The sequence below is a fragment of the Salvelinus fontinalis genome, unplaced genomic scaffold (genome assembly GCF_029448725.1).
Source record: "Salvelinus fontinalis isolate EN_2023a unplaced genomic scaffold, ASM2944872v1 scaffold_0216, whole genome shotgun sequence".
Classification (NCBI taxonomy): Eukaryota; Metazoa; Chordata; class Actinopteri; order Salmoniformes; family Salmonidae; genus Salvelinus; species Salvelinus fontinalis.
In genome coordinates this window covers 180,236-205,680 of record NW_026600425.1, presented here as the reverse complement: position 1 = coordinate 205,680, position 25,445 = coordinate 180,236, and the positions used below count along the sequence as shown (strand labels likewise).

At 45.8% G+C, this 25,445-nt stretch overlaps 1 protein-coding gene across 3 annotated transcripts in view; it reads left to right on the top strand.

Moving 5' to 3' along the window:
- Nucleotides 1–25,445, top strand: part of LOC129844736 (leucine-rich repeat-containing protein 4C-like) — a 58,378-nt gene that overhangs the window by 21,521 nt on the left and 11,412 nt on the right. For 2 of the 3 annotated variants that reach the window (XR_008757995.1, XR_008757994.1), the window contains exon 2: nt 22,438–24,393. Coding sequence is in view for 1 of the 3 variants with exons in the window: in XM_055912803.1 (XP_055768778.1) it covers nt 22,465–24,330 (1,866 nt within the window). In the remaining 2 variants the exon portion in view is untranslated. Of the gene's footprint in view, nt 1–22,437; nt 25,127–25,445 lie in introns of those variants that run through there. The other variant, XM_055912803.1, reaches the window with a different exon arrangement.

The window sequence follows — 25,445 nt, the reverse complement described above, 5'->3', positions numbered from 1 at the left end:
CACACACACACACACACACACACACACACACACACACACACACACACACTCTGATGCCCCCACAGGGACAGAGACAGCCCCCCAAACACAGAGAGATCTCAGCAGATTATTTATCCATACAATTATCCTAATGGAGCAGCGGCATTAGGTAATACGTGGCCAGATTGAATTATCACTGTGAGCTGTGAGTCTCCCTTTATCTCAGTCTTATTCAACACTAGAACACTGAAAGAACCGACTTCCACACAGAACAATGTACCAAACCAAACACTGTAGTACACGTATCTCTGTCCTTGAGCTTGTCTATTCATGTTCTGTATTATGTGATGTTTCATGTTTTGATTGGAGCCCAGGAAGAGTAGCTGCTGCATGAGAAGCAGCTAATGGGGATCCTAATAAATTAAATAATAAAGAAATATCAGCGTGTATCACAGTACAACACCAGCATACAGTGGGAGCATCCTTTATGCAGCAACACGCGCACAACATGAGCTAATGCAGTGTGGCTGTGAACGTGCCACTTCCAAGCCATTATCTTGCCATTGATGAGGTCTGGATGGGATGAACTTGAAGGGAAACTCCTAGTGCAGGCTACAGTGGGAAGTTGAGCTCGCTTCATTGTGACCTTTACAGTGTTTTACCCATTGTCTGAGTTTCTGCTGTGACCTATATCAAATGATGGCTGTTGGATTTTGCCCTCGCTGCCGTCCTCTATTTCAACGCGATTACAGATTCTGGTTTGATTGCCCTTCGTTTTAGGTCATCCAAAAATATTGTGATAATTTCCTAAGCTAATACGCTTACGCCATCTGGGATTGGTTTAGTCTGCCTTAGGATGGGTACATGCCAGGTCTGGTCAGAGAATCAATCTGTACATTACCATCCAGCAATAAACTGATGATGTTTACCATGTGACCAACGATGGATCTCATTGCTGAGGGTGAGCCTAGTTCATCATAAGGAGCCTTATCAGCCCAGGTCACAAAAGAACAAAGAGATCTCACAAAAAAATGACTCTCATCTTACTGAGGGAATGACAGTGCTTCACTTACTGTCTGGAAAAGAATGGAGTCTTACAGTACATTTTTCATAGGTTTTTCAGCATTTGCCTTTCCTCAGAATGATCACCTGAATACAGAGAAATAGCTAACATGCTAAATGTGCTAACGCTTCAGTCTGCCGAGCTTCAGCACGACATATGTGGCAAAGAACTCACATCCATCTTGTTCAGTTATAAATGCTTTGCAGAACCATCCTCCTGAACAGGTCACAGGACTAAAACGGTAGCATGCAAGCAAGTTGTGTGTTTTGTAATGTTTCTGCCTGAGGTTAATGACTGTCTAACAGTTACGCAAGCCTTTATTTGATTTATTTCTTATTCATATTTATTTATTTAGACTATATTTTCCTTGTTCATTATTTCCCCCTAACCCCCTAACCCCTCCCCTAATTGGAAAAAACAAATGCAATATATTTTCCTTGTTAATTATTTTCCCCTAACGCTACTACCCCTGCCCCTAATTGGAATAAACTCATGAAATATATTTTCCTTGTTAATTATTTTCCCCTAACCCTACTACCCCTACCTTAATTGGAGTAAACTAATGGATAACAATACGTAGGCTTCCAATTCCAGCTTCTACATACTATATACATTTACAGGACACGGTGACCCAAGCCTTAGCATAGTGCTCACATTGATTTAACTAGCACACTGGTCTACTCTCCGGTCCTGGAGGGTTGCTGGGTGATTTAACTAGCACACTGGTCTACTCTCTGGTCCTGGAGGGTTGCTGGGTGATTTAACTAGCACACTGGTCTACTCTCTGGTCCTGGAGAGTTGCTGGGTGATTTAACTAGCACACTGGTCTACTCTCCGGTCCTGGAGGGTTGCTGGGTGATTTAACTAGCACACTGGTCTACTCTCTGGTCCTGGAGAGTTGCTGGGTGATTTAACTAGCACACTGGTCTACTCTCTGGTCCTGGAGGGTTGCTGGGGGATTTAACTAGCACACTGGTCTACTCTCTGGTCCTGGAGGGTTGCTGGGTGATTTAACTAGCACACTGGTCTACTCTCTGGTCCTGGAGGGTTGCTGGGTGATTTAACTAGCACACTGGTCTACTCTCTGGTCCTGGAGGGTTGCTGGGTGATTTAACTAGCACACTGGTCTACTCTCTGGTCCTGGAGGGTTGCTGGGTGATTTAACTAGCACACTGGTCTACTCTCCGGTCCTGGAGGGTTGCTGGGTGATTTAACTAGCACACTGGTCTACTCTCTGGTCCTGGAGGGTTGCTGGGTGGTTTAACTAGCACACTGGTCTACTCTCCGGTCCTGGAGGGTTGCTGGGTGATTTAACTAGCACACTGGTCTACTCTCTGGACCTGGAGGGTTGCTGGGTGGTTTAACTAGCACACTGGTCTACTCTCCGGTCCTGGAGTGTTGCTGGGTGATTTAACTAGCACACTGGTCTACTCTCTGGTCCTGGAGGGTTGCTGGGTGATTTAACTAGCACACTGGTCTACTCTCTGGTCCTGGAGGGTTGCTGGGTGATTTAACTAGCACACTGGTCTACTCTCTGGTCCTGGAGGGTTGCTGGGTGATTTAACTAGCACACTGGTCTACTCTCCGGTCCTGGAGGGTTGCTGGGTGATTTAACTAGCACACTGGTCTACTCTCTGGACCTGGAGGGTTGCTGGGTGATTTAACTAGCACACTGGTCTACTCTCTGGTCCTGGAGGGTTGCTGGGTGATTTAACTAGCACACTGGTCTACTCTCCGGTCCTGGAGTGTTGCTGGGTGATTTAACTAGCACACTGGTCTACTCTCTGGTCCTGGAGTGTTGCTGGGTGATTTAACTAGCACACTGGTCTACTCTCTGGTCCTGGAGGGTTGCTGGGTGATTTAACTAGCACACTGGTCTACTCTCCGGTCCTGGAGTGTTGCTGGGTGATTTAACTAGCACACTGGTCTACTCTCTGGTCCTGGAGGGTTGCTGGGTGATTTAACTAGCACACTGGTCTACTCTCCGGTCCTGGAGGGTTGCTGGGTGTGAACCCTGTGTTTTTGTTGGTGAACATCAAGTTAAAGATGGAATATACTGTAGTTTGTTTATGATTAATCATGAAATGTGTTATAAAGTGAATGTTCCCTTATGAAAGATCCTCCAATATCCTAATGTGCTGGAGCTTGGGAACGATGTTGTTGTGCCATAAACATCCAGATTAATTGAGACACTCTCTTGTTCAGCATTATAGTATGGCTCCTACATGTGTTGAACCATATTTTTTGGGGGTCACTTCATTTTACAGACGCCCTTGGCAACCATGCCATAACGTCAGCAGAGGAGGCTGGTGGGAGGAGCAAAAGGAGGACAGGCTCATTGTAATGGCTGGAATGGAATCAATGGAACGGTATCAGACACATCAAACATATGGAAACCACGTTTGACTCCGTTCCATTCCAGCTATTACAATGAGCCCATCCTCCTATAGCTCCTCCCACCAGCCTCCCCTGAACTCCAGAGAACTGTTTTCTTTTATCCACTTGTCCCCATACCCATGGCTGTCCATGACTGGGAGAGTGCTAATCCGACATAGCCCAGATAATGCACTTTCCACTTGTTATAGAACAGGTTTCACACACTAAACCCCCCACAAAGATTACTCACTGTGATATTGATAAAAATGGTTTTTAGGGTGTTTTAAGGAATATTCTATATCATTTCAATCTTGAAACAGATTACACGGTAATCCAATCCAGTTTATCCTCTTACACATTTAGAGAACCCAGACTCTTAGTTAACCCTTTAAGTTGCAATCGGCTGCAACATTCTTGGTTGCTATCTTTGCTAGAGGGTCTCTTTTGACAGATATCCAGGATGTCAACCTTAGCCTCAGGCCCCAACCTTATCTGTTCTTCTACAATTGGAAAAATAGGTGCTTTTATGATGTGGATACAACACCATTGGAAGCAACTGCAAACAAAAACGCTTAACCTAGTTCTATAACGTACAAAATGTGAAAATGATGTCCTTTATGATGTGGATGGACAAAGCAACTACAAACAGCACTCTTAACCTAGTTCTATGAAGCAGTATGAAGCACATAAAGGTAAATTTTTTGTAATATTAATTTGTAATGTTTCAGACTGCAAGGGCATCGCGTACGGTATTTTAATCTAAAGAATTGCCCTAACAGATGCTCACGTAGTGCTCTTTAGTGAATGTTCAAGACGTTGAAATGTATTTTGATATTGCAAGCTTAAAGCACAGATCCACCCTCTTACTGACGTCTATATTTAGGAGACTGGTGGGTCAGAAAGAATAAAACAGGACCAAAATGGGTATTGTAGTGCAGACCACACAGTAACCCTGAGGCCTCTATCACAACACTGCTTGACATAAGAGCACTGCATCCCTCTGAATACTACTCACTCACCGGTCCAGTTACCATGACACATCCTACACTTCCATCCATGTCTGAGCCCATTTGAGCTTCTCCTTCATTCCTTGTGAAATGAAAGACATGATTGATTTGGAGCATTAGCGTTTGTATTAGCAGACCAGGTCTTGCCTCATGGTAGAAACAGGGATGCTATTGTCTGATAAAGCACGTATGTCTATCATTAGCATCGAGACAAGAGGACTGTGTGTGTAGTGTACTTACCCCTGAATGAAAATTAGACCATATTATACACTGAGTGGACAAAACATTAGGAACAGCTGCTTTTTCCATGACAGACAGGTGAAAGCTCTTATTGTTGTCACTTGTTAAATCCACTTCAGTCAGTGTAGATGAAGGGGAGGAGACGGGTTGAAGAAGGATGTTCAAGCCTTGAGACAATTGAGACATGGATGGTGTATGTGTGCCATTCAGAGGGTGAATGGGCAAGACTAAATATTGAAGTGCCTTTCAACGGGGTATGGTAGTAGGTGCCAGGTGCACCGGTTTGTGTCAAGAACTGCAACGCAGCTGGGTTTTTCACGCTCAACAGTTTCCTGTGTGTATCAAGAATAGTCCACCACCCAAAGGACATCCAGCCAACTTGACACAACCGTAGAAAGCATTGGAGTCAGCAGCCCCGTGGAACGCTTTCAAATACCTTGGTAGAGTTCATGCCCTGACGAATTGAGGCTGTTCTGAGGGCAAAAGGGGGCCAACTAATGTTCTGTACACTCAGTGTATACACACTATGATACATGAAACTTATGCTCAAATTATGAGTTATTTATCAAATTAACTCAAAATTGTGCTAATTTGGATGTAGATTCTACTGAAGTTAGTTTGTAGTAATGAAAAGTCAGGCGATAACTGTAAGCTTTTCAGTGATATTTTCACAGAATCCCACCACATATACATCATCAGATTTTCCTTATCTAGGGTGTTGTGTTCTACCCAATCCATCTAGAGTCCTGTGTTCTACCCAATCCATCTAGAGTCCTGTGTTTTACCCAATCCATCTAGAGTCCTGTGTTCTACCCAATCCATCGAGAGTCCTGTGTTCTACCCAATCCGTCTAGAGTCCTGTGTTCTACCCAATCCATCTAGAGTCCTGTGTTCTACCCAATCCATCTAGAGTCATGTGTTCTACCCAATCCATCGAGAGTCCTGTGTTCTACCCAATCCATCTAGAGTCCTGTGTTTTACCCAATCCATCTAGAGTCCTGTGTTTTACCCAATCCATCTAGTGTCCTGTGTTCTACCCAATCCATCTAGAGTCCTGTGTTCTACCCAATCCATCTAGAGTCCTGTGTTCTACCCAATCCATCTAGAGTCCTGTGTTTTACCCAATCCATCGAGAGTCCTGTGTTCTACCCAATCCATCTAGAGTCCTGTGTTCTACCCAATCCATCTAGAGTCCTGTGTTTTACCCAATCCATCTAGAGTCCTGTGTTTTACCCAATCCATCTAGTGTCCTGTGTTCTACCCAATCCATCTAGAGTCCTGTGTTCTACCCAATCCATCTAGAGTCCTGTGTTCTACCCAATCCATCTAGAGTCCTGTGTTTTACCCAATCCATCGAGAGTCCTGTGTTTTACCCAATCCATATAGAGTCCTGTGTTCTACCCAATCCATCTAGAGTCCTGTGTTCTACCCAATCCATCTAGAGTCCTGTGTTTTACCCAATCCATCTAGAGTCCTGTGTTCTACCCAATCCATCTAGAGTCCTGTGTTTTACCCAATCCATCTAGAGTCCTGTGTTTTACACAATCCATCTAGTGTCCTGTGTTCTACCTAATCCATCTAGAGTCCTGTGTTCTACCCAATCCATCTAGAGTCCTGTGTTTTACCCAATCCATCTAGAGTCCTGTGTTTAACCCAATCCATCGAGAGTCCTGTGTTTTACCCAATCCATCTAGAGTCCTGTGTTTTACCCAATCCATCTAGTGTCCTGTGTTCTACCCAATCCATCTAGAGTCCTGTGTTCTACCCAATCCATCTAGAGTCCTGTGTTCTACCCAATCCATCTAGAGTCCTGTGTTTTACCCAATCCATCTAGAGTCCTGTGTTTTACACAATCCATCTAGTGTCCTGTGTTCTACCTAATCCATCTAGAGTCCTGTGTTCTACCCAATCCATCTAGAGTCCTGTGTTTTACCCAATCCATCTAGAGTCCTGTGTTTAACCCAATCCATCGAGAGTCCTGTGTTCTACCCAATCCATCTAGAGTCCTGTGTTTTACCCAATCCATCTAGAGTCCTGTGTTTTACCCAATCCATCTAGTGTCCTGTGTTCTACCCAATCCATCTAGAGTCCTGTGTTCTACCCAATCCATCTAGAGTCCTGTGTTCTACCCAATCCATCTAGAGTCCTGTGTTTTACCCAATCCATCGAGAGTCCTGTGTTTTACCCAATCCATATAGAGTCCTGTGTTCTACCCAATCCGTCTAGAGTCCTGTGTTCTATCCAATCCGTCTAGAGTCCTGTGTTCTACCCAATCCGTCTAGAGTCCTGTGTTTTACCCAATCCGTCTAGTGTCCTGTGTTCTACCCAATCCATCTAGAGTTCTGTGTTCTACCCAATCCATCTAGAGTCCTGTGTTCTACCCAATCCATCTAGAGTCCTGTGTTTTACCCAATCCATCTAGAGGTCTGTGTTCTACCCAATCCATCTAGAGTCCTGTGTTCTACCCAATCCATCTAGAGTCCTGTGTTTTACCCAATCCATCTAGAGGTCTGTGTTCTACCCAATCCATCTAGAGTCCTGTGATTTACCCAATCCATCTAGGGTCCTGTGTTTTACCCAATCCATCTAGGGTCCTGTGTTTTACCCAATCCATCTAGAGTCCTGTGTTTTACACAATCCATCTAGGGTCCTGTGTTTTACACAATCCATCTAGAGTCCTGTGTTTTACCCAATCCATATAGAGTCCTGTGTTTATTTTTGCTCAGTCATGTAAAATAGCAAGATGTTATCCTGTATTTTTAGCCTTATCTAGAATGAGAATTACACCAAAAAAATAAATACATTGTCTGAAGATTTTGTTGCACTATCTGACATAAAACAAAAAGGGGACAGTTTGATGAAAAAGCTTCAAATAAAGGTTAAAATACATGATTACGCCAAACACATCATTATTTCAATCATTGTTGGCATTGTGTACGGTCTCTAATGTGGCACATTGCTTATCTTGTTTCATGCGTCAAATTAGTCTCAATCAGACAATCACATTATATTATTCACGCATATGAGAGCTGATTGCTCCTTTTTTATGCTCTTGTGATCACAGCATCTTAAAATAGATATCTTGTATACATGACATGATCATGAGTACATTCCGCTACTTGTCTACAGCAGAGTTCGCTAACTAAATCTAGTTGATCCCTGATCTACAGTCTGAGATCATGTACTGACGGCCCTCGGGCTGAATCTAGTTGATCCTTGGTCTACAGTCTGAGATCATGTACTGTATGGTCTCGCAGTGATGTTTTGGGTTTCACATTGATTACATTGCTGAACTTTTGACCTTGCTTGCTATGCCAAAGAAATATTGTATATAGGTCTGTATTCGAGATCATGCACACAAGTGAATCCTTTTGACTGTAGATGTACACAGATGTACTATCTCAATGTAACCAGTTTCTCACAGCAGGAAAATAATCCTGCATCAACAGGAAATAGCAGTTGTTATGTGGATTATAATTCAGGGATATTTTTGTAAAGGTTGATACATTTTTAGTTAGGATAAATAAAGTTGGATACTTAAAAGTGGAAATTACAAACTTTAAAAGCCGTTTTTAAATCTGGAATTTGCATTTCCTTTTGCTCTGTGACAACACAGTGATCAAATGAAGAGAGCACTTCTCTATTAGACCATGTACTTCCATCACAGCATCTTAAAATAGATCTCCTTACCTCCCGACCCGACGAGCATAAAGAAAACACCTGTTCCTAGCTAAATGTTCAGTGTTTTTAAATTCATTGGTAGAAAAATGGTAAAACCTATCAGAGCTTTCAAGGGATTCACTGTTTTCATGCACGGAAATATACAGTGGAGTCCAAAATGATTGGATCCCTTGGAGATAATAAAATTAGACTGTATGTCACGCCCTGACCGTAGAGATCTTTTTATTCTCTATGTTTGGTTGGTCAGGGTGTGACTCGGGTGGGAAACTCTATGTTCTTTGTTTCTATGTTTTGGCCGGGTATGGTTCTCAATCAGGGACAGCTGTCTATCGTTATCTCTGATTGGGAATCATACTTAGGCAGCCTTTTTTCCTTTTGTATTTGTGGGTAGTTGTCTTTGTTAGTGGCATTATAGCCTAAGTAAGCTTCCTGGTCGTTTCCTTGTTCTTTGTTTTGTTGGCAACATTTATCAATAAAAGAAATGTACGCTCACCATGCTGCACCTTGGTCCGGTCATTTCCACGACGACAGCGATCGTGACACTGTATGAATTAAATTATACGAATACTGAGCTACACTACATGGCCAAAAGTATGTGGATTCAACTACACCTGTTGCTGACAGTGTATAAAATCGAGCACACAGCCATGCAATCTCCATAGACAAAAAATTGGAAGTTGAATGGCCTGTGCTGAAGAGCTCAGTGACTTTCAGCGTGGCACCGTCATTGGATACCGCCTTTCCAACAAGTCAGTTTGTCAAATTTATGCCCTGCTAGAACTACCCTGGTCAACTGTAAGTGCTGTTATTATGAAGTGGAAATGTCTAGAAGCAACAACGGCTAAGCTGTGAAGCGGTAGGAAACACAAGCTCACAGAATGGGACCGCCGAGTGCTGAAGTGCGTAAACACCGTCTGTCCTGGGTTGCAACACTTACTACCGATTTCCAAACTATCTCTGGAAGCAACTTCAGCACAATAACTGTTTGTCGGGAGCAATGTTCCCTCTGATTCTTTCCAGCACTGAGCAAATTTCAGGTCTGCTGAGCGCAAACTTCTAGCTAGCATTTACTGTGAACACTGAGGCTGTCCCCGCTTTATGTTACAGTAGCTATGTAGCCATGTAGGCTACTGTGGCTATTTGATCATAATGTAGGCCTACCAGAATGGCCTACCATCAAAAATAATTGAGAAAATGAATCCAATAACATTTTAACATGGAAATAGCTGTTCTATCATTCAGCCTACAGTAGCAGCCAATGTGTTGTGTTCAATGTAGGTCTACATTCCATGAGACTTTAAAAAAACCTGCAGAGCTTGACATTAACCTGTTTATCAACTTGTCCTTCAGTAGCAGCAGCTTGTATGTGAGTGGGTGTGCGTAGAGTCAGTGTAAATGTATGTGCATATTATGTGTGAGTGAGAATATGATGGAGTACGTGTTTGTGTGTATGTTGGAGTGACAGTGTGTGTGTGTGTGAGTGTGTAGGGCCCTGTGAGTGTGCATAGAGTCAGTGCAAATACTGAAATAAAACGTCAATTAAGATATAAGGTAAACTTCTGTTGTTCGATGCAAGAAACGCCTTCACAAACTAAAATACATTATTATTCTCATACCATTATTAGAGAGAATCAGACAAATCATGCTACCCTCTGACTATTGGCCACTTAGCTTATTCAAGCCTGTCTCAAAATGCAACACTGCCCCTTTAAGACAAAAAAAAGCTCTTTACCTGACTCACTTTTCAAATATGTCTAGAAATGTAGAAATTTTTTGATCTTGTAGGAAGCAATCACTCCCCTATTGCTGACTACAAATTATCTATAACTGGGCTAATAACTCACTAACTAGCAAAGGATATCAACAAAATGTTTAGTTGTGGCTACATTCAGCTCTCCTGTTGATCGGGGAAAAAAGAGCATCTACTCATGACTGCTCATGCTGTAAACACAGTCCAGTTCAAAGCTCTAGAACAGTGGTCACCAACCTTTTCCGAATCAAGATCACTTTCTGAGTCAAAATGCAAGCCGAGAACTACCGCTCAGATTTCTTTTTAACATGACTTAAAAAACGTAAGCCTGCCAAGTGGTGCAGTGGTCTAAGGCACTGCATCGCAGTGCTTGAGGCATCACTACAGACCCAGGTTCGATCTCAGGCTGTGTCAACCGGGAGATCCATGAGGTGGCGCACAATTGGCCCAGCGTCGTCAGGGTTAGGGGAGGGTTTGGTTGGCTGGGATTTCCTTGTCCCATCATGCTCTAGCGACTCCTTGTGGCGGGCCGGGCGCTTGCAAGCTGACTTCCGCTCACTGTACAGTGTTTCCTCCAACTCATTGGTGCGGCTGGTTTCCTGGTTAAGCGACCAGTGTGCCAAGAAGCAGTGCGGCTTGGCAGGGTCATGTTTCATGGGACGCATGTCTCTTGACCTTCGCCTCTCCCGAGTCCGTAGGGGAGTTGCAGCGATGGGACAAGACTGTAACTACCAATTGGATATCACGAAAAAGTACTCAAAAAAGATATATTAAAAAAACAAGTTGTAAGCCTATGCACATTAACCAATTAAAAATAGAATTGTAGCAATGAAGTTTGTGCAGTAAACTATAGGCCCAAAACATTATCACTGCATATTAGCTTTGCTTGAATTGCCCTGCTAACGCATTGTTGTTCAAGCCATTTAAAAATATATATATTTGGATTATATTGAAGGCTATATGATCACACTGGTAATATATCTGTTTGTTGTATTACTTGGGAGGCACAGCTGAGTGAGCATACATTTAAATAATTTGATTTTTATTTTTTATTTCACTGGGCTGATGGTGCCTGCATCTGATGGTCAGTCTCAGCGGAGGGAGAGAGCAGCAGACTGAGGGTCGCCTCTCAACATCCCTCCGCTCTCCCTTCCCTCCACAGACACTGACCAAAAAGAGACACCATGTTACTGCTGATGGCGTAACTCGAGTCGCACCGCATTATTTCTGCCTCATGCACAAATTCATGTTGTTACTCCTATGAACAGAGAAAGTAAAATACTCCTCTATATTAAAAAAGACCCAAGCCGCTAATAATAACAACAACACAAGCCTACAGATACACTTTCCTACTCATTCATTACTGCTGCAGTGCTTGTTGTGGCGCTGAGTGGAAATAGGAAGAACACACATTTCATGGCTTATAAAAGTGTTGAATACAAAGTGTTGACATTGCTGAGTAAGAACTTAAACATGAAGTCAGTCATAAAAACAGCATATCTTTGCTGTACTCAGAGTCTCGTGGTTTTAAACAGTTTGAAATCTCACAGTATCAACTTTGCTGTAGCTTTCTTTAACGCCTGCGACGTTACTGCAGACACGGTCATCTGAGCCAACCGATTGGACAGCGGTAGGCCTTTAATGCACTTGATTTGCTCTCTGGGCCCCCGGGAAGACAGAGTTTGTACCTTCAGCCTGAGAAAAATAAAAAATATTGGAACACAAGGCTTTATCGTTTAGTTTTCTACAGAAATGTTTGTCGATCAACTAGGAATGCCTTGGTGACCACTGCTCTAGAAAGTTGAGTGTAGTTCTATCTTGTGCTTCACTCTGTGGGCTGATATTTCTGTGAGGCAGTCTTTTAGAGGGAACTTTGGTCAGGAGCTTCATGAAATGGGTATCCATGGCTGGAGTGGTATAAAGCTCGCTGGAGCAGTGGAAACGTGTTCTCTGGAGTGATGAATCACGCCTCACCATCTGGCAGTCCGATGGACAAATCTGTGTTTGGCGGATGCCAGGAGAGCGCTACCTGCCCCAATGCATAATGCCAACTGTAAAGTTTGGTGGAGGAGGAATAATGGTCTGGAGCTGTTTTTCGTGTTTTGAGCTAGGCCCCTTAGTTCCTTCCAGAAAAGGGAATTATTAACGCTACAGCATACAATGACATTCTAGATAATTCTGTGCTTTCAACTTTGTGGCTACAGTTTGGGTAAGGCCCTTTCCTGTTTCAGCATGACAATGCCCTCATGCACATACAGAAATTTACCAAGTACCAGGACATTTTAGCCAAGGAGGCTGAAACTTGGCCGCAAGTGGATCTTCCAGCAAGACAATAACCCCAAGCACACATCAAAATCCACTAAGAAATTGCCTATTGACCACAAAATCAACATTTTGCAATGGCCGTCTCAGTGTTCGGACTTGAACCCGATTGAAAACCTTGGTTTGATTTGAACAGGGCAGTCCGTAAGCGCAGACGAAGGATATCAAGGATCTGGAAAGATTCTATATGGAGGAATGTCTACGATCCCTCCCAAAGTGTTTACTAATCTCACAAAACATTTTCGAAAAGGATCAGTGTCGCTATCCTCACAAGGAGAAGGTGCTGGAGTATTGAAAACAGGGGAGGATGGTTTGATGAGCATGACAATGAAAACCATATTCCCTGGCCGTTTCAGTCACCAGATCTCAACCCAATGGAACACTTCTGGGAGATTCTGGAGCGGCGCCTGAGACAGCGTTTTCCACCACCATCAACAAAACACCAAATGATGGAAGTTCTCGAAGAATGGTGTCGCATCCCTCCAACAGAGTTCCAGACTCCTGTAGAATCTATGACAAGACGCATTGAAGCGGTTCCGGCAGCTCCTGGTGGCCCAACTCCCTATTATTTGAAGACACTTTATGTTAGTTGTTTATTTTATTTTGGCAGTTAACTGTATTTTATTACCCAACACAAACTATTCTGAGTCAATGCTTTTGTCACCATTCAGGTTTTTCCATAGGCTTTCCTCCTTGCAATCAGCCATTAAAGCGATGAGGCTGCTATGCAGAGTGGTTGTAGCGTAATGCCGGCTTGACAAAACGAACCCCTGGCTGATTCCGTCTGACATGCAGTTAACAGAACACCATAGCATCAACATAACAACCTGCATTGTTACCCAACAGAAACTGTTCTGCGTCAATGCTTTTGTCACTATTTGTGTTTTCCCATAGGCTTTCCTCCCTGCAATCAGCCATTAAAGCGATGAGGCTGCTATGCAGAGTGGTTGTAGCGTAATGCCGGCTTGACAAAACAAACCCCTGCTAGGCCGTGGCCTGATTCCGTCTGACGCCCCCAGTGGAAGTGTCTCTTGGCGGGCTTCTCACACCGCTCTGGAGTGGCATCTCTGCTGGTGCTAACCACTTTCACAGGGGCATATTTAGAGATTCATTTCTCACTGATTAAATCACCCACTCGGCCACGCTGGAAAACGCATTTCCACATCGCTTCACAATTTTCACCGTTTAGGAAACACCTGTCAAAACAGAGTCGTTTTCTTTGCCTCCGGGTCCCTCTGAAAGAGACGATTGCTGATATGACTTGAGTTAGAGAAGCTGAGGAGAGATGAGAATGTTTAAGGGCCTTGAAAAATCTTGTTCACTTTTACATTTGACATAACGAGCATCGCTCGTGTATTGTGAGTAGAAACATGTTTGGTATGTGCTAATATATTTTACTCTACATCTCTATCTATTATATTAGACATTTTACTCTCTCATGGTAAATTATGCTGTTATATCAGGAGAATATTAGACATAGTTTCTTATGGTGAAAAACAGTGTATTTGGAAAGTATTCAGACCCCTTTACTTTTTCCACATTTTGTTACGTTACAGACTTATTCTAAAATTGATTAAATCGTTTTTTTCCCTCATCAATCTAAACACAATACCCATAATGACATAGCGAAAACAGTTTAGACATTTTTGAAAATTTAATTTAAAAAGAAAACTGTAGGGATGGTGCCAGGTTTCTTCCAGATGTGAGGCTTGGGATTCAGGGCAAAGAGTTCAATCTTGGTTTCATCAGACCAGAGAATCTTGTTTCTCATGGTCCTTTAGGTGCCTTTTGGCAAACTCCAAGTGGGCTGTAATGTGCCTTTTACTGAGGCGTGGTTTCCGTCTGGCAACTCTACCATAAAGGTCTGATTGGTGGAGTGCTGCAGACATGGTTGTCCTTCTGGAAGGCTCTCCCATCTCCACAGAGGAACTCTGGAGCTCTGTCAGAGTGACAATTGGGTTTTTGGTCACCTCCCTGACCAAGGCCCTTCTTCCACGATTACTCAGTTTGGCCAGGCGGCCAGACTCTTCTAAGAAGAGTCTTGGCGGTTCCAAACTTCTTCCATTTATGAATTATGGAGGCCACTGTATTATTTGGGACCTTCAATGCTGCAAAAATATTTTGGTACCCTTCTACAGATCTGTGCCTCGACACAATCCGGTCTCGAAGCTCTACGGACAATTCCTTCGACCTCATGGCTTGATCCTCAACACTGGGGCCCCACAAGGGTGCATTCTGAGCCCTCTCCTGTACTCCCTGTTCACTCACGACTGCGTGGCCATGCATGCCTCCAACTCAATCATCAAGTTTGCGGACGACACTACAGTGGTAGGCTTAATTACCAACAACGACGAGAATGCCTACAGGGAGGAGGTGAGGGCCCTCGGAGTGTGGTGTCAGGAAAATAACCTCACACTCAAAGTCAAGAAAACAAAGGAGATGATCTTGGACTTCAGGAAACAGCAGAGGGAGCACCCCCCTATCCACATTGACGGGACAGTAGTGGAGAGGGTAGGAAGTTTTAAGTTCCTCGGTGTACACATCACGGACAAACTGAATTGGTCCACCCACACAGACAGCGTTGTGAAGAAGGCGCAGCAGCGCCTCTTCAACCTCAGGAGGCTGAAGAAATTTGGCTTGTCACCAAAAGCACTCACAAACTTATACAGATGCACAATCGAGAGCATCCTGTCGGGCTGTATCGCCATCTGGTATGGCAACTGCTCCGCCCACAACCGTAAGGCTCTCCAGAGGGTAGTGAGGTCTGCACAACGCATCACCGGGGGCAAACTACCTGCCCTCCAGGACACCTACACCACCCGATGTCACAGGAAGGCCATAAAAATCATCAAGGACAACAACCACCCGAGCCACTGCCTGTTCACCCCGCTATCATCCAGAAGGAGAGGTCAGTACAGGTGCATCAAAGCAGGGACCGAGAAACTGAAAAACAGCTTCTATCTCAAGGCCATCAGACTGTTAAACAGCCACCACTAACATTGAGTGGCTGCTGCCAACATACTGACTCAACTCCAGCCACTTTAATAATGTAAAAATGTATCTAAAAAGTGTATCACTAGCCACTTTAAACAATGCCACTTCATATAATTTTTATTTATTTATTTCACCTTTATTTAACCAGGTAGGCAAATTGAGAACACGTTCTCATTTACAATTGCGACCTGGGCAAGATAAAGCAAAGCAGTTCGACACATACAACAACACAGAGTTACACATGGAGTAGAACAAACATACAGTCAATAATACAGTGAAAAATAAGTATATATACAATGTGAGCAAGTGAGGTGAGATAAGGGAGGTGAAGGCAAACAAAATATATATAAAAATAAATAAAAATATAAAAAGGCCATGGTGGCGAAGTAAATACAATATAGCAAGTAAAAAAAAACACTGGAATGGTTGGTTTGCAGTGGAAGAAAGTGCAAAGTAGAGATAGAAATAATGGGGTGCAAAGAAGCAAAAATAAATAAATAAATACAGTAGGTAAAGAGGTAGTTGTTTGGGCTAAATTATAGATGGGCTATGTACAGGTGCAGTAATCTATGAGCTGCTCTGACAGCTGGTGCTTAAAGCTAGTGAGGGAGATAATTGTTTCCAGTTTCAGAGATTTTTGTAGTTCGTTCCAGTCATTGGTAGCAGAGAACTGGAAGGAGAGGCGGCCAAAGGAAGAATTGGTTTTGGGGGTGACCAGAGAGATATACCTGCTGGAGCGCGTGCTACAGGTAGGTGCTGCTATGGTGACCAGCGAGCTGAGATAAGGGGGGACTTTACCTAGCAGGGTCTTGTAGATGACCTGGAGCCAGTGGGTTTGGCGACGAGTATGAAGCGAGGGCCAGCCAACGAGAGTGTACAGGTCGCAGTGGTGGGTAGTGTATGGGGCTTTGGTGACAAAACGGATGGCACTGTGATAGACTGCATCCAATTTATTGAGTAGGGTATTGGAGGCTATTTTGTAAATGACATCACCGAAGTCGAGGATTGGTAGGATGGTCAGTTTTACAAGGGTATGTTTGGCAGCATGAGTGAAGGATGCTTTGTTGCGGAATAGGAAGCCAATTCTAGATTTAACTTTGGATTGGAGATGTTTGATGTGAGTCTGGAAGGAGAGTTTACAGTCTAACCAGACACCTAGGTATTTGTAGTTGTCCACATATTCTAAGTCAAAGCCGTCTAGAGTAGTGATGTTGGACAGGCGGGCAGGTGCAGGCAGCGATCGGTTGAAGAGCATGCATTTAGTTTTACTTGTATTTAAGAGCAATTGGAGGCCACGGAAGGAGAGTTGTATGGCATTGAAGCTCGCCTGGAGGGTTGTTAACACAGTGTCAAAAGAAGGGCCAGAAGTATACAGAATAGTGTCGTCTGCGTAGAGGTGGATCAGAGACTCACCAGCAGCAAGAGCGACATCATTGATGTATACAGAGAAGAGAGTCGGTCCAAGAATTGAACCCTGTGGCACCCCCATAGAGACTGCCAGAGGCCCGGACAACAGACCCTCCGATTTGACACACTGAACTCGATCAGAGAAGTAGTTGGTGAACCAGGCGAGGCAATCATTAGAGAAACCAAGGCTGTCGAGTCTGCCGATGAGGATGTGGTGATTGACAGAGTCAAAAGCCTTGGCCAGGTCAATGAATACGGCTGCACAGTATTTTTTCCTATCGATGGCGGTTAAGATATCGTTTATGACCTTGAGCGTGGCTGAGGTGCACCCATGACCAGCTCTGAAACCAGATTGCATAGCGGAGAAGGTATGGTGGGATTCGAAATGGTCGGTAATCTGTTTGTTAACTTGGCTTTCGAAGACCTTAGAAAGACAGGGTAGGATAGATATGGGTCTGTAGCTGTTTGGGTCAAGAGTGTCCCCCCCTTTGAAGAGGGGGATAACCGCAGCTGCTTTCCAATCTTTGGGAATCTCAGACGACACGAAAGAGAGGTTTAAAAGGCTAGTAATAGAGGTGGCAACAATTTCAGCAGATAGTTTTAGAAAGAAAGGGTCCAGATTATCTAGCCCGGCTGATTTGTAAGGGTCCAGATTTTGCAGCTCTTTCAGAACATCAGCTGACTGTATTTGGGAGAAAGAGAAATGGGGAAGGCTTGGGCGAGTTGCTGTGGGGGGTGCAGTGCTGTTGACCGGGGTAGGGGTAGCCAGGTGGAAAGCATGACCAGCCGTAGAAGAATGCTAATTGAAATTCTCAATTATAGTGGATTTGTCGGTGGTGACAGTGTTTCCTATCTTCAGTGCAGTTGGAAGCTGGGAGGAGGTGTTCTTATTCTCCATGGACTTTACAGTGTTCCAGAACTTTACATACCCTACATTACTCATCTCATATGTATATACTGTACTCTATACCATCTACTGCATCTTGCCTATGCCGTTCTGTACCATCACTCATTCATATATTTTTATGTACATATTCTTCATTCCTTTACACTATGTGTATAAGGTAGTTGTTGTGAAATTGTTAGGTTAGATTACTCGTTGGTTATTACTGCATTGTCGGTGTCACGCCCTGGCCTTAGTATTCTTTGTTTTCTTTATTATTTTAGTTAGGTCAGGGTGTGACATGGGGAATGTTTGTGTTTTGTCGGTTTTGGGTGATTATATGGTAAAGGGGGTGTTGGGTGTATTGTATGGGTTTGTGTGTAGTGCATGTGTCTAGCGTTGTCTATGTTGGTTTAGTTGTTTAGGAGAGTCTATGGTTGCCTGAATGAGTTCCCAATTAGAGACAGCTGATTTCTGTTGTCTCTGATTGGGAGCCATATTTAGGGTAGCCATAGGCTTTCATGTGATGTGGGTAATTGTCTATGTAGAACGTTTGTAGCCTGTATGTGTATGTGCACAACGTTATTTAGCTTCACGGTCGTTTGTTGTTTTGTATAGTTTGTTAAAGTGTGTCGTGTTCGTTCATCTTCTTTAAATAAAAAGAGAAGATGTATCATTATTCCGCTGCATCTTGGTCCGTCTCTCCAGTACACGATCGTGACAGAATTACCCACCAAAGGATCAAGCAGCGTGAATTGGAGCAGTGGCCTGCTACACAGGATTATTGGAGTTGGGAGGAAATATTGGACGGAGAAGATCCATGGGCACAGCCGGGAGAATATCGCCGTCCCAAAGCTGAGCTGGAGGCAGCGAAAGCAGAGAGGCGGCGATATGAGGAGGCAGCACGGAAACAAGGCTGGAACCCCGTAAGTCAAACCCAAAAATTTCTTGGGGGAGGGCTCTCGGGTAGTTTAGTTGGGTCAGTCGGGAGACGTGAGCCAACTCCTCCTGCTTACCGTAAGGAGCCGGTGAGGGCGGATTTGGAAGTGAGCGACGCAGAGACAGTAAAGGAATTAATGGAGAAATTGGAGGAGAGAGTTATGAGGGATGTACTGGTTTGGTGCATGAGGCACGGCATCCGTCCGAATGAGCGTGTTGGTGAGTTAATGTCACCGGGAACAGCTCTCCATACTCGTCCTGAGGTGCGTGCTAGCCGTCTGGTTAAGACAGTGCCTACAGCACGCACAAAGCCTCCTGTGTGTCTCCAGAGTCCTGTGCGTCCTGTTACTGTTCCTCCACGTACTAGCCCTGTGGTGCGTGTCTCCAGCACATTACCACCAGTGCCTACACCACGCACCAAGCCTTCTGTGTGTCTCCAGAGTCCTGTACGCACTGTTCCTTCTCCCCGTACTCGTCCTGATGTGCGGGTCCTCAGCCCGGTACCACCAGTACCGGTACCACGCACAAGGCCTATAGTACGCCTTGAGAGTCCAGTATGCCCTGTTCCTTCTCCCCGCACTAGCCCTGAGAAGCGTGTTCCCAGCCCGATACCACCAGTGCCGGCACCACGCACTAGGCCTAATGTGCGTCTCCAGGGTCCAGTATGCCCTGTTCCTTCTCCCCGCACTAGCCCTGAGATGCGTGTCCCCAGCCCGGTGCCACCAGTCCCGGCACCACGCACCAGGCCTACAGTGCGCCTCAGCCGGCAGGAGTCTGCCGTCTGCACAGCGATGCCTGAACTGCCCGTCTGCCAAGCGCCATCTGAGCCATCCGTCTCCCCAGCGCCATCTGAGCCATCCGTCTCCCCAGCGCCATCTGAGCCATCTGTCTCCCCAGCGCCATCTGAGCCATCCGTCTGCCATGAGCCTGCAAAGCCGCCCGTCTGCCATGAGCCTGCAAAGCCGCCCGTCTGCCATGAGCCTACTGAGCCGTCCGCCAGACAGGAGCCGCTAGAGCCGCCAGCCAGACAGGAGCCGCTAGAGCCGTCCGTCAGACAGGATCTGCCAGAGCCGCCAACCAGACAGGATCTGCCAGAGCCGCCAACCAGACAGGATCTGCCAGAGCCGCCAATCAGACAGGATCTGCCAGATCCGTCAGCTAGCCATGAGCAGCCAGATCCGTCAGCTAGCCATGAGCAGCCAGATCCGTCAGCTAGCCATGAGCAGCCAGATCCGTCAGCTAGCCTTGAGCAGCCAGATCCGTCAGCTAGCCATGAGCAGCCAGATCCGTCAGCTAGCCATGAGCAGCCAGATCCGTCAGCTAGCCATGAGCAGCCAGATCCGTCAGCTAGCCATGAGCAGCCAGATCCGTCAGCCAGCCATGAGCAGCCAGATCCGTCAGCCAGCCATGAGCAGCCAGATCCGTCAGCCAGCCATGAGCAGCCAGATCCGTCAGCCAGCCATGAGCAGCCAGATCCGTCAGCCAGCCATGAGCAGCCAGATCCGTCAGCCAGCCATGAGCAGCCAGATCCGTCAGCCAGCCATGAGCAGCCAGATCCGTCAGCCAGCCATGAGCAGCCAGATCCGTCAGTTAGCCATGAGCAGCCAGATCTGTCAGCCAGTCATGGGCCGTCCCTCAGTCCGGAGCTGCAGTCCCTCAGTCCGGAGCTGCCATTCCTCAGTCCGGAGCTGCCATTCCTCAGTCCGGAGCTGCCCCTTATCCTGGTGCTGCCCCTTATCCTGGTGCTGCCCCTTACCCTGGTACTGCCCCTTACCCTGGTACTGCCCCTGACCCTGATACTGCCCCTGACCCTGGTACTGCCCCTGACCCTGGTACTGCCCCTTACCCTGGTACTGCCCCTTACCCTGGTACTGCCCCTTAGTCCGGAGCTGCCCCTTAGTCCGGAACTGCCCCTTAATGCTATGGGGTTAATGTGGAGGGGGGTCATTTGGAGGAAGCTAAGGAGGCGGTTAGGGACTATGGTGACGTGGGGACCACAACCAGAGCCGGAGCCGCCACCGTGGATGGAAGCCCACCCAGACCCTCCCCTAGACTGTGTAATGGTGCGCCCGGAGTTCGCACCTTAAGGGGGGGGTTATGTCACGCCCTGGCCTTAGTATTCTTTGTTTTCTTTATTATTTTAGTTAGGTCAGGGTGTGACATGGGGAATGTTTGTGTTTTGTCGGTTTTGGGTGATTATATGGTAAAGGGGGTGTTGGGTGTATTGTATGGGTTTGTGTGTAGTGCATGTGTCTAGCGTTGTCTATGTTGGTTTAGTTGTTTAGGAGAGTCTATGGTTGCCTGAATGAGTTCCCAATTAGAGACAGCTGATTTCTGTTGTCTCTGATTGGGAGCCATATTTAGGGTAGCCATAGGCTTTCATGTGATGTGGGTAATTGTCTATGTAGAACGTTTGTAGCCTGTATGTGTATGTGCACAACGTTATTTAGCTTCACGGTCGTTTGTTGTTTTGTATAGTTTGTTAAAGTGTGTCGTGTTCGTTCATCTTCTTTAAATAAAAAGAGAAGATGTATCATTATTCCGCTGCATCTTGGTCCGTCTCTCCAGTACACGATCGTGACAGTCGGAACTAGAAGCACAAGCATTTCGCTACACTCGCATTAACATCTGCTAACCATGTGTATATGACAAATAAGATTTGATTTGATTTGATATAGTTCTTGCTGTGACGTGCACTGCCAACCATGTGACCTTAAATAGACAGGTGTGTGCCTTTGCAAATCATGTCCAATCATTTCAATTTCCTACAGATGGACTCCAATCAAGTTGTAGAAACATCTTAAGGATGATCAATGGAAACGGAAAGCACCTGAGCTCAATTTTGAGTCTCATAGTTAAGAATTGGAATACTTATGTAAATAAGGTGTTTCTGTTATTTTATTTTTATACATTTGCAAACATTTCTTAAAACCTGTTTTTGCATTGTCATTTAGGGTATTGTGTATAGATTGAGGAATTGATTGAGGAAAAAATGTAATTTAATCAATTTTAGAATAAGGCTGTAAGGTAACAAAATGTGGAAAAAGGGAAGGGGTCTGAATACTTTCCAAATGCACCGTTTGTTGTTATATCAGAATAATATTATACATTGTTTCAACACCATCTCTGTTGTTGACTTATTTCTAAGCTGGTAGACACGTCCTCCTCTGAAAACACTTATTGTGAGAAGTGAAATTCATCTACGTTTTGAGACTGAAAAAACAGTCCGTTTTGTGACCAGTTTGTTACAGCACTTTGTGACAAATCTATTTGTGAATTGAAGTATACAATAAGAGAAATTGACTGGCTGGTTTTATTGTCTTATTGCAGATGTACAGATGAATAATTCACTTCCCGGGTTAGGACCTGAATGACAAACATTTGTATTTATTTATTGATGAGAGAGGAAAGTTCATATGGGAGTTAGATGCTGAGTTTTTCAGTTCTGTTGCCCTCAGTCATGAAGCCTGTCCTGGGGAGTCCTGATATCCCTGACTGCTCTAATGCTCTACAGATGGACAGTGTTGATGATGACTATCTAGGCTGAGTGAACATCCATCCATCCCAATGATAAGGCAACTACATTTCACCATCTTTCTTCCTCATGTAGGTCATTATCCCAGGCATGTGCATTGAGCACAGACAGTATGGTGTCCCTTCAATAGACTTTATACACATAAAAAGAAGTGGCATTACCCATAATTACCTTCTGTTCTACATCTAGTTTTCTTTGCTTGTCTTATATTGTTCCACTGCCTAATCTGTACTTTTCTCTCTTCTCTTTACAATATTTCAGAGAGGACCACCAGCCACTGAACTATGAATGCTGATCACAATGATCTCCTCCCTCCAGCGCCAGACAATGAGAGATCCTAGGCTGAGGGGGGCTCGGTCCTATCCCCTCTTTGTGCTGCTGTTGGCCCTCCAGATCCTGGCGGTGGCCGGCCTGGTGCGTGCCCAGACCTGCCCCTCTGTCTGCTCCTGCAGCAACCAGTTCAGCAAGGTGATCTGCACCCGCCGAAGCCTGCGAGATGTCCCCGACGGCATCTCAACCAACACACGCTACCTGAACCTGCAGGACAACCTCATCCAGGTGATCAAGGTGGACAGCTTCAAGCATCTACGGCACCTGGAAATCCTGCAGCTGAGCAAGAACCACATTCGCAACATTGAGATTGGCGCCTTCAACGGCCTGGCCAGTCTCAACACCCTGGAGCTGTTCGACAACCGTCTCACCACCATCCCCAATGGGGCCTTCGAGTACCTCTCCAAGCTCAAGGAGCTGTGGCTGAGGAACAACCCCATTGAGAGCATCCCGTCGTATGCCTTCAACCGGGTCCCCTCGCTGCGAAGACTGGACCTGGGAGAGCTCAAGCGGCTCTCCTACATCTCAGATGGAGCCTTCCAGGACCTCAGCAACCTGCGCTACCTGAACCTGGGCATGTGCAACCTCAAGGAGATCCCCAACATCCTACCCTTGGTCAGGCTGGAGGAGCTAGAGATGTCAGGGAACCAGATCTCTGTCATAGGGCCTGGCTCTTTCGCAGGGCTGGCGAACTTGCAGAAGTTGTGGATGATGCACGCTCAGATCCAGACCATCGAGAGGAACTCCTTTGACGACCTCCAGTCCCTGGTAGAGCTCAACCTGGCCCACAACAACCTCACCCTGTTGCCCCATGACCTCTTCACCCCCCTGCACCGCCTGGAGAGAGTCCATCTGCACCATAACCCCTGGAACTGTAACTGTGACATCCTGTGGCTTAGCTGGTGGCTGAAGGAGACAGTGCCTGCCAACACCAGCTGCTGTGCCCGCTGCCACACCCCAGCCAGCTACAGGGGTCGCTACATCGGCGAGCTAGAGCACAGCTACTTCCAGTGCGATGTGCCTGTCATCGTGGAGCCGCCGGCGGACCGCAACGTCACAGAGGGCATGGCGGCTGAGCTCAAGTGCAGAACGAGCTCGTTGACCTCGGTAAGCTGGCTCACCCCCAACGGGTCTCTGGTGACCCACGGGGCGTACAAGGTGCGTCTGGCTGTCCTCAACGACGGGACGTTGAACTTCACCACTGTCACCATGCAGGACACGGGGACTTACACCTGCATGGTGAGCAACACGGCGGGCAACATCTCCGCCTCTGCCGTCCTCAACGTCACCTCGGTGGAGAACAGCGGCGTCACCTACTTCACCACAGTCACCGTGGAGACCACAGAGACAGTAGACGACAGCCAGACTCCTGCTCTTCCACCGATTGGCTGGGTATCATCTTCGACCACCAGGGGGCCTCCGGTCCAGACCAGGACCACAGAGCGGACCTACACCGTCTCTGTTCTGGACCTGGACGGGGAGGGGGACCGCGGCTTGGAGGAGGTGATGAAGACCACCAAGATCATCATCGGCTGCTTCGTGGCCATCACGCTTATGGCCGCCGTCTTGCTGGTTATTTTCTACAAGATGAGGAAGCAGAACCACCAACAGGACCCCGATGGCCCCGCCTCCTCCATGGAGGTCATCACAGTGGAGGAGGAGCTCGCTGGTGTCGCTGCCATGGAGACCCACTTACACCTGCCCCCATTGGAGCATTACAACCATTACAACACTTACAGGAGCACCTACCACCACTCCCACACACAGGAACCTTTACTGATTCAAGCCAGCTCCAAAGACAATGTGCAAGAGACCCAAATTTGATTGAGATTCATTAGAGGAATCCGATATCAGCTATCTCATACAGGAAGTATCATGGACAGAATGGTAAGGATTAGTGTGGGAATGACTTGACACTGACTTGACTGATGATGTCAACGATCAAATGGATCAACATCTTTCAAAATGGGTGTGCTATTTGAAAAAGTGTCTTTACAAAACAGAAATTATTTATTTAAAAAAATATATGTCTAGTGGCTAAATCAAGAAAAACAAATCTGAATGAGCTTTTTAGCTCCAATTTTATTTCACCTCTGTGTGATGTTGGGGGAAGAATGGTTCACTGTAAACTCATCTACTCAAATGAATTCTCTACATTCAAACCATGTTCGGACCGTTTCTAAATGTGAGTGCAGCAACAGAATAGATTAACACAGCTTCCATTTGACCATAGGGCCATTTCAGATGAAAATATAATACTGCCTTGTTTGAGAATTTTTATCAAAATGTTTGAAGGTCATTATAATATCCCAGATATCCCAGATATTCCTTTGGATATATTCACAGCCCTCGAATATTATCACAGCTACATTACATAAAACTGATGAAGAGGGAGGATCCTCATATTACACTGTACCCTTCCTGTCACTCAAATTAGATGAGATACAGATGTTCCCATGACTTGGCTGTTAATGAAATGAGCAATGAGGCCAACATGCCTCGGGAACCAGACGGCCAAATGACTGAACATGCATTTTCCCGGCTCCAAATCAACAACTATACATCCTTCACTTAAATTAAGATGAAGGTCTCTGTCCCCCTCCCTCCCTCCCTCCCTCCCTCCCTCCCTCCCTCCCTCCTTCCCCTCTCCTATCACACTCTCGCTCTTTTCTCTCTCTCCCTCCTCTCACACTGTATCTCTTTCACTCTATCACTCTCCCCCTCCTACCTCCCCTCTCTCTTTTCTCCCCTCGCTCGCTCTCTCTCTCTCTCGCTCTCATTCTTCCAACCCCTCTCCTTCACCTCTCATCCTACTCTCTCCCTCCCCCTTTCTCCTTTGCCCATCCTCCTCTCTTACACTCTCCTCTCTCTTCTCCTCTCTCTCTCTCTCTCTCTTTCTCTGGCACATTCATCTCTCCTCTCGACATATCTCATTTGTC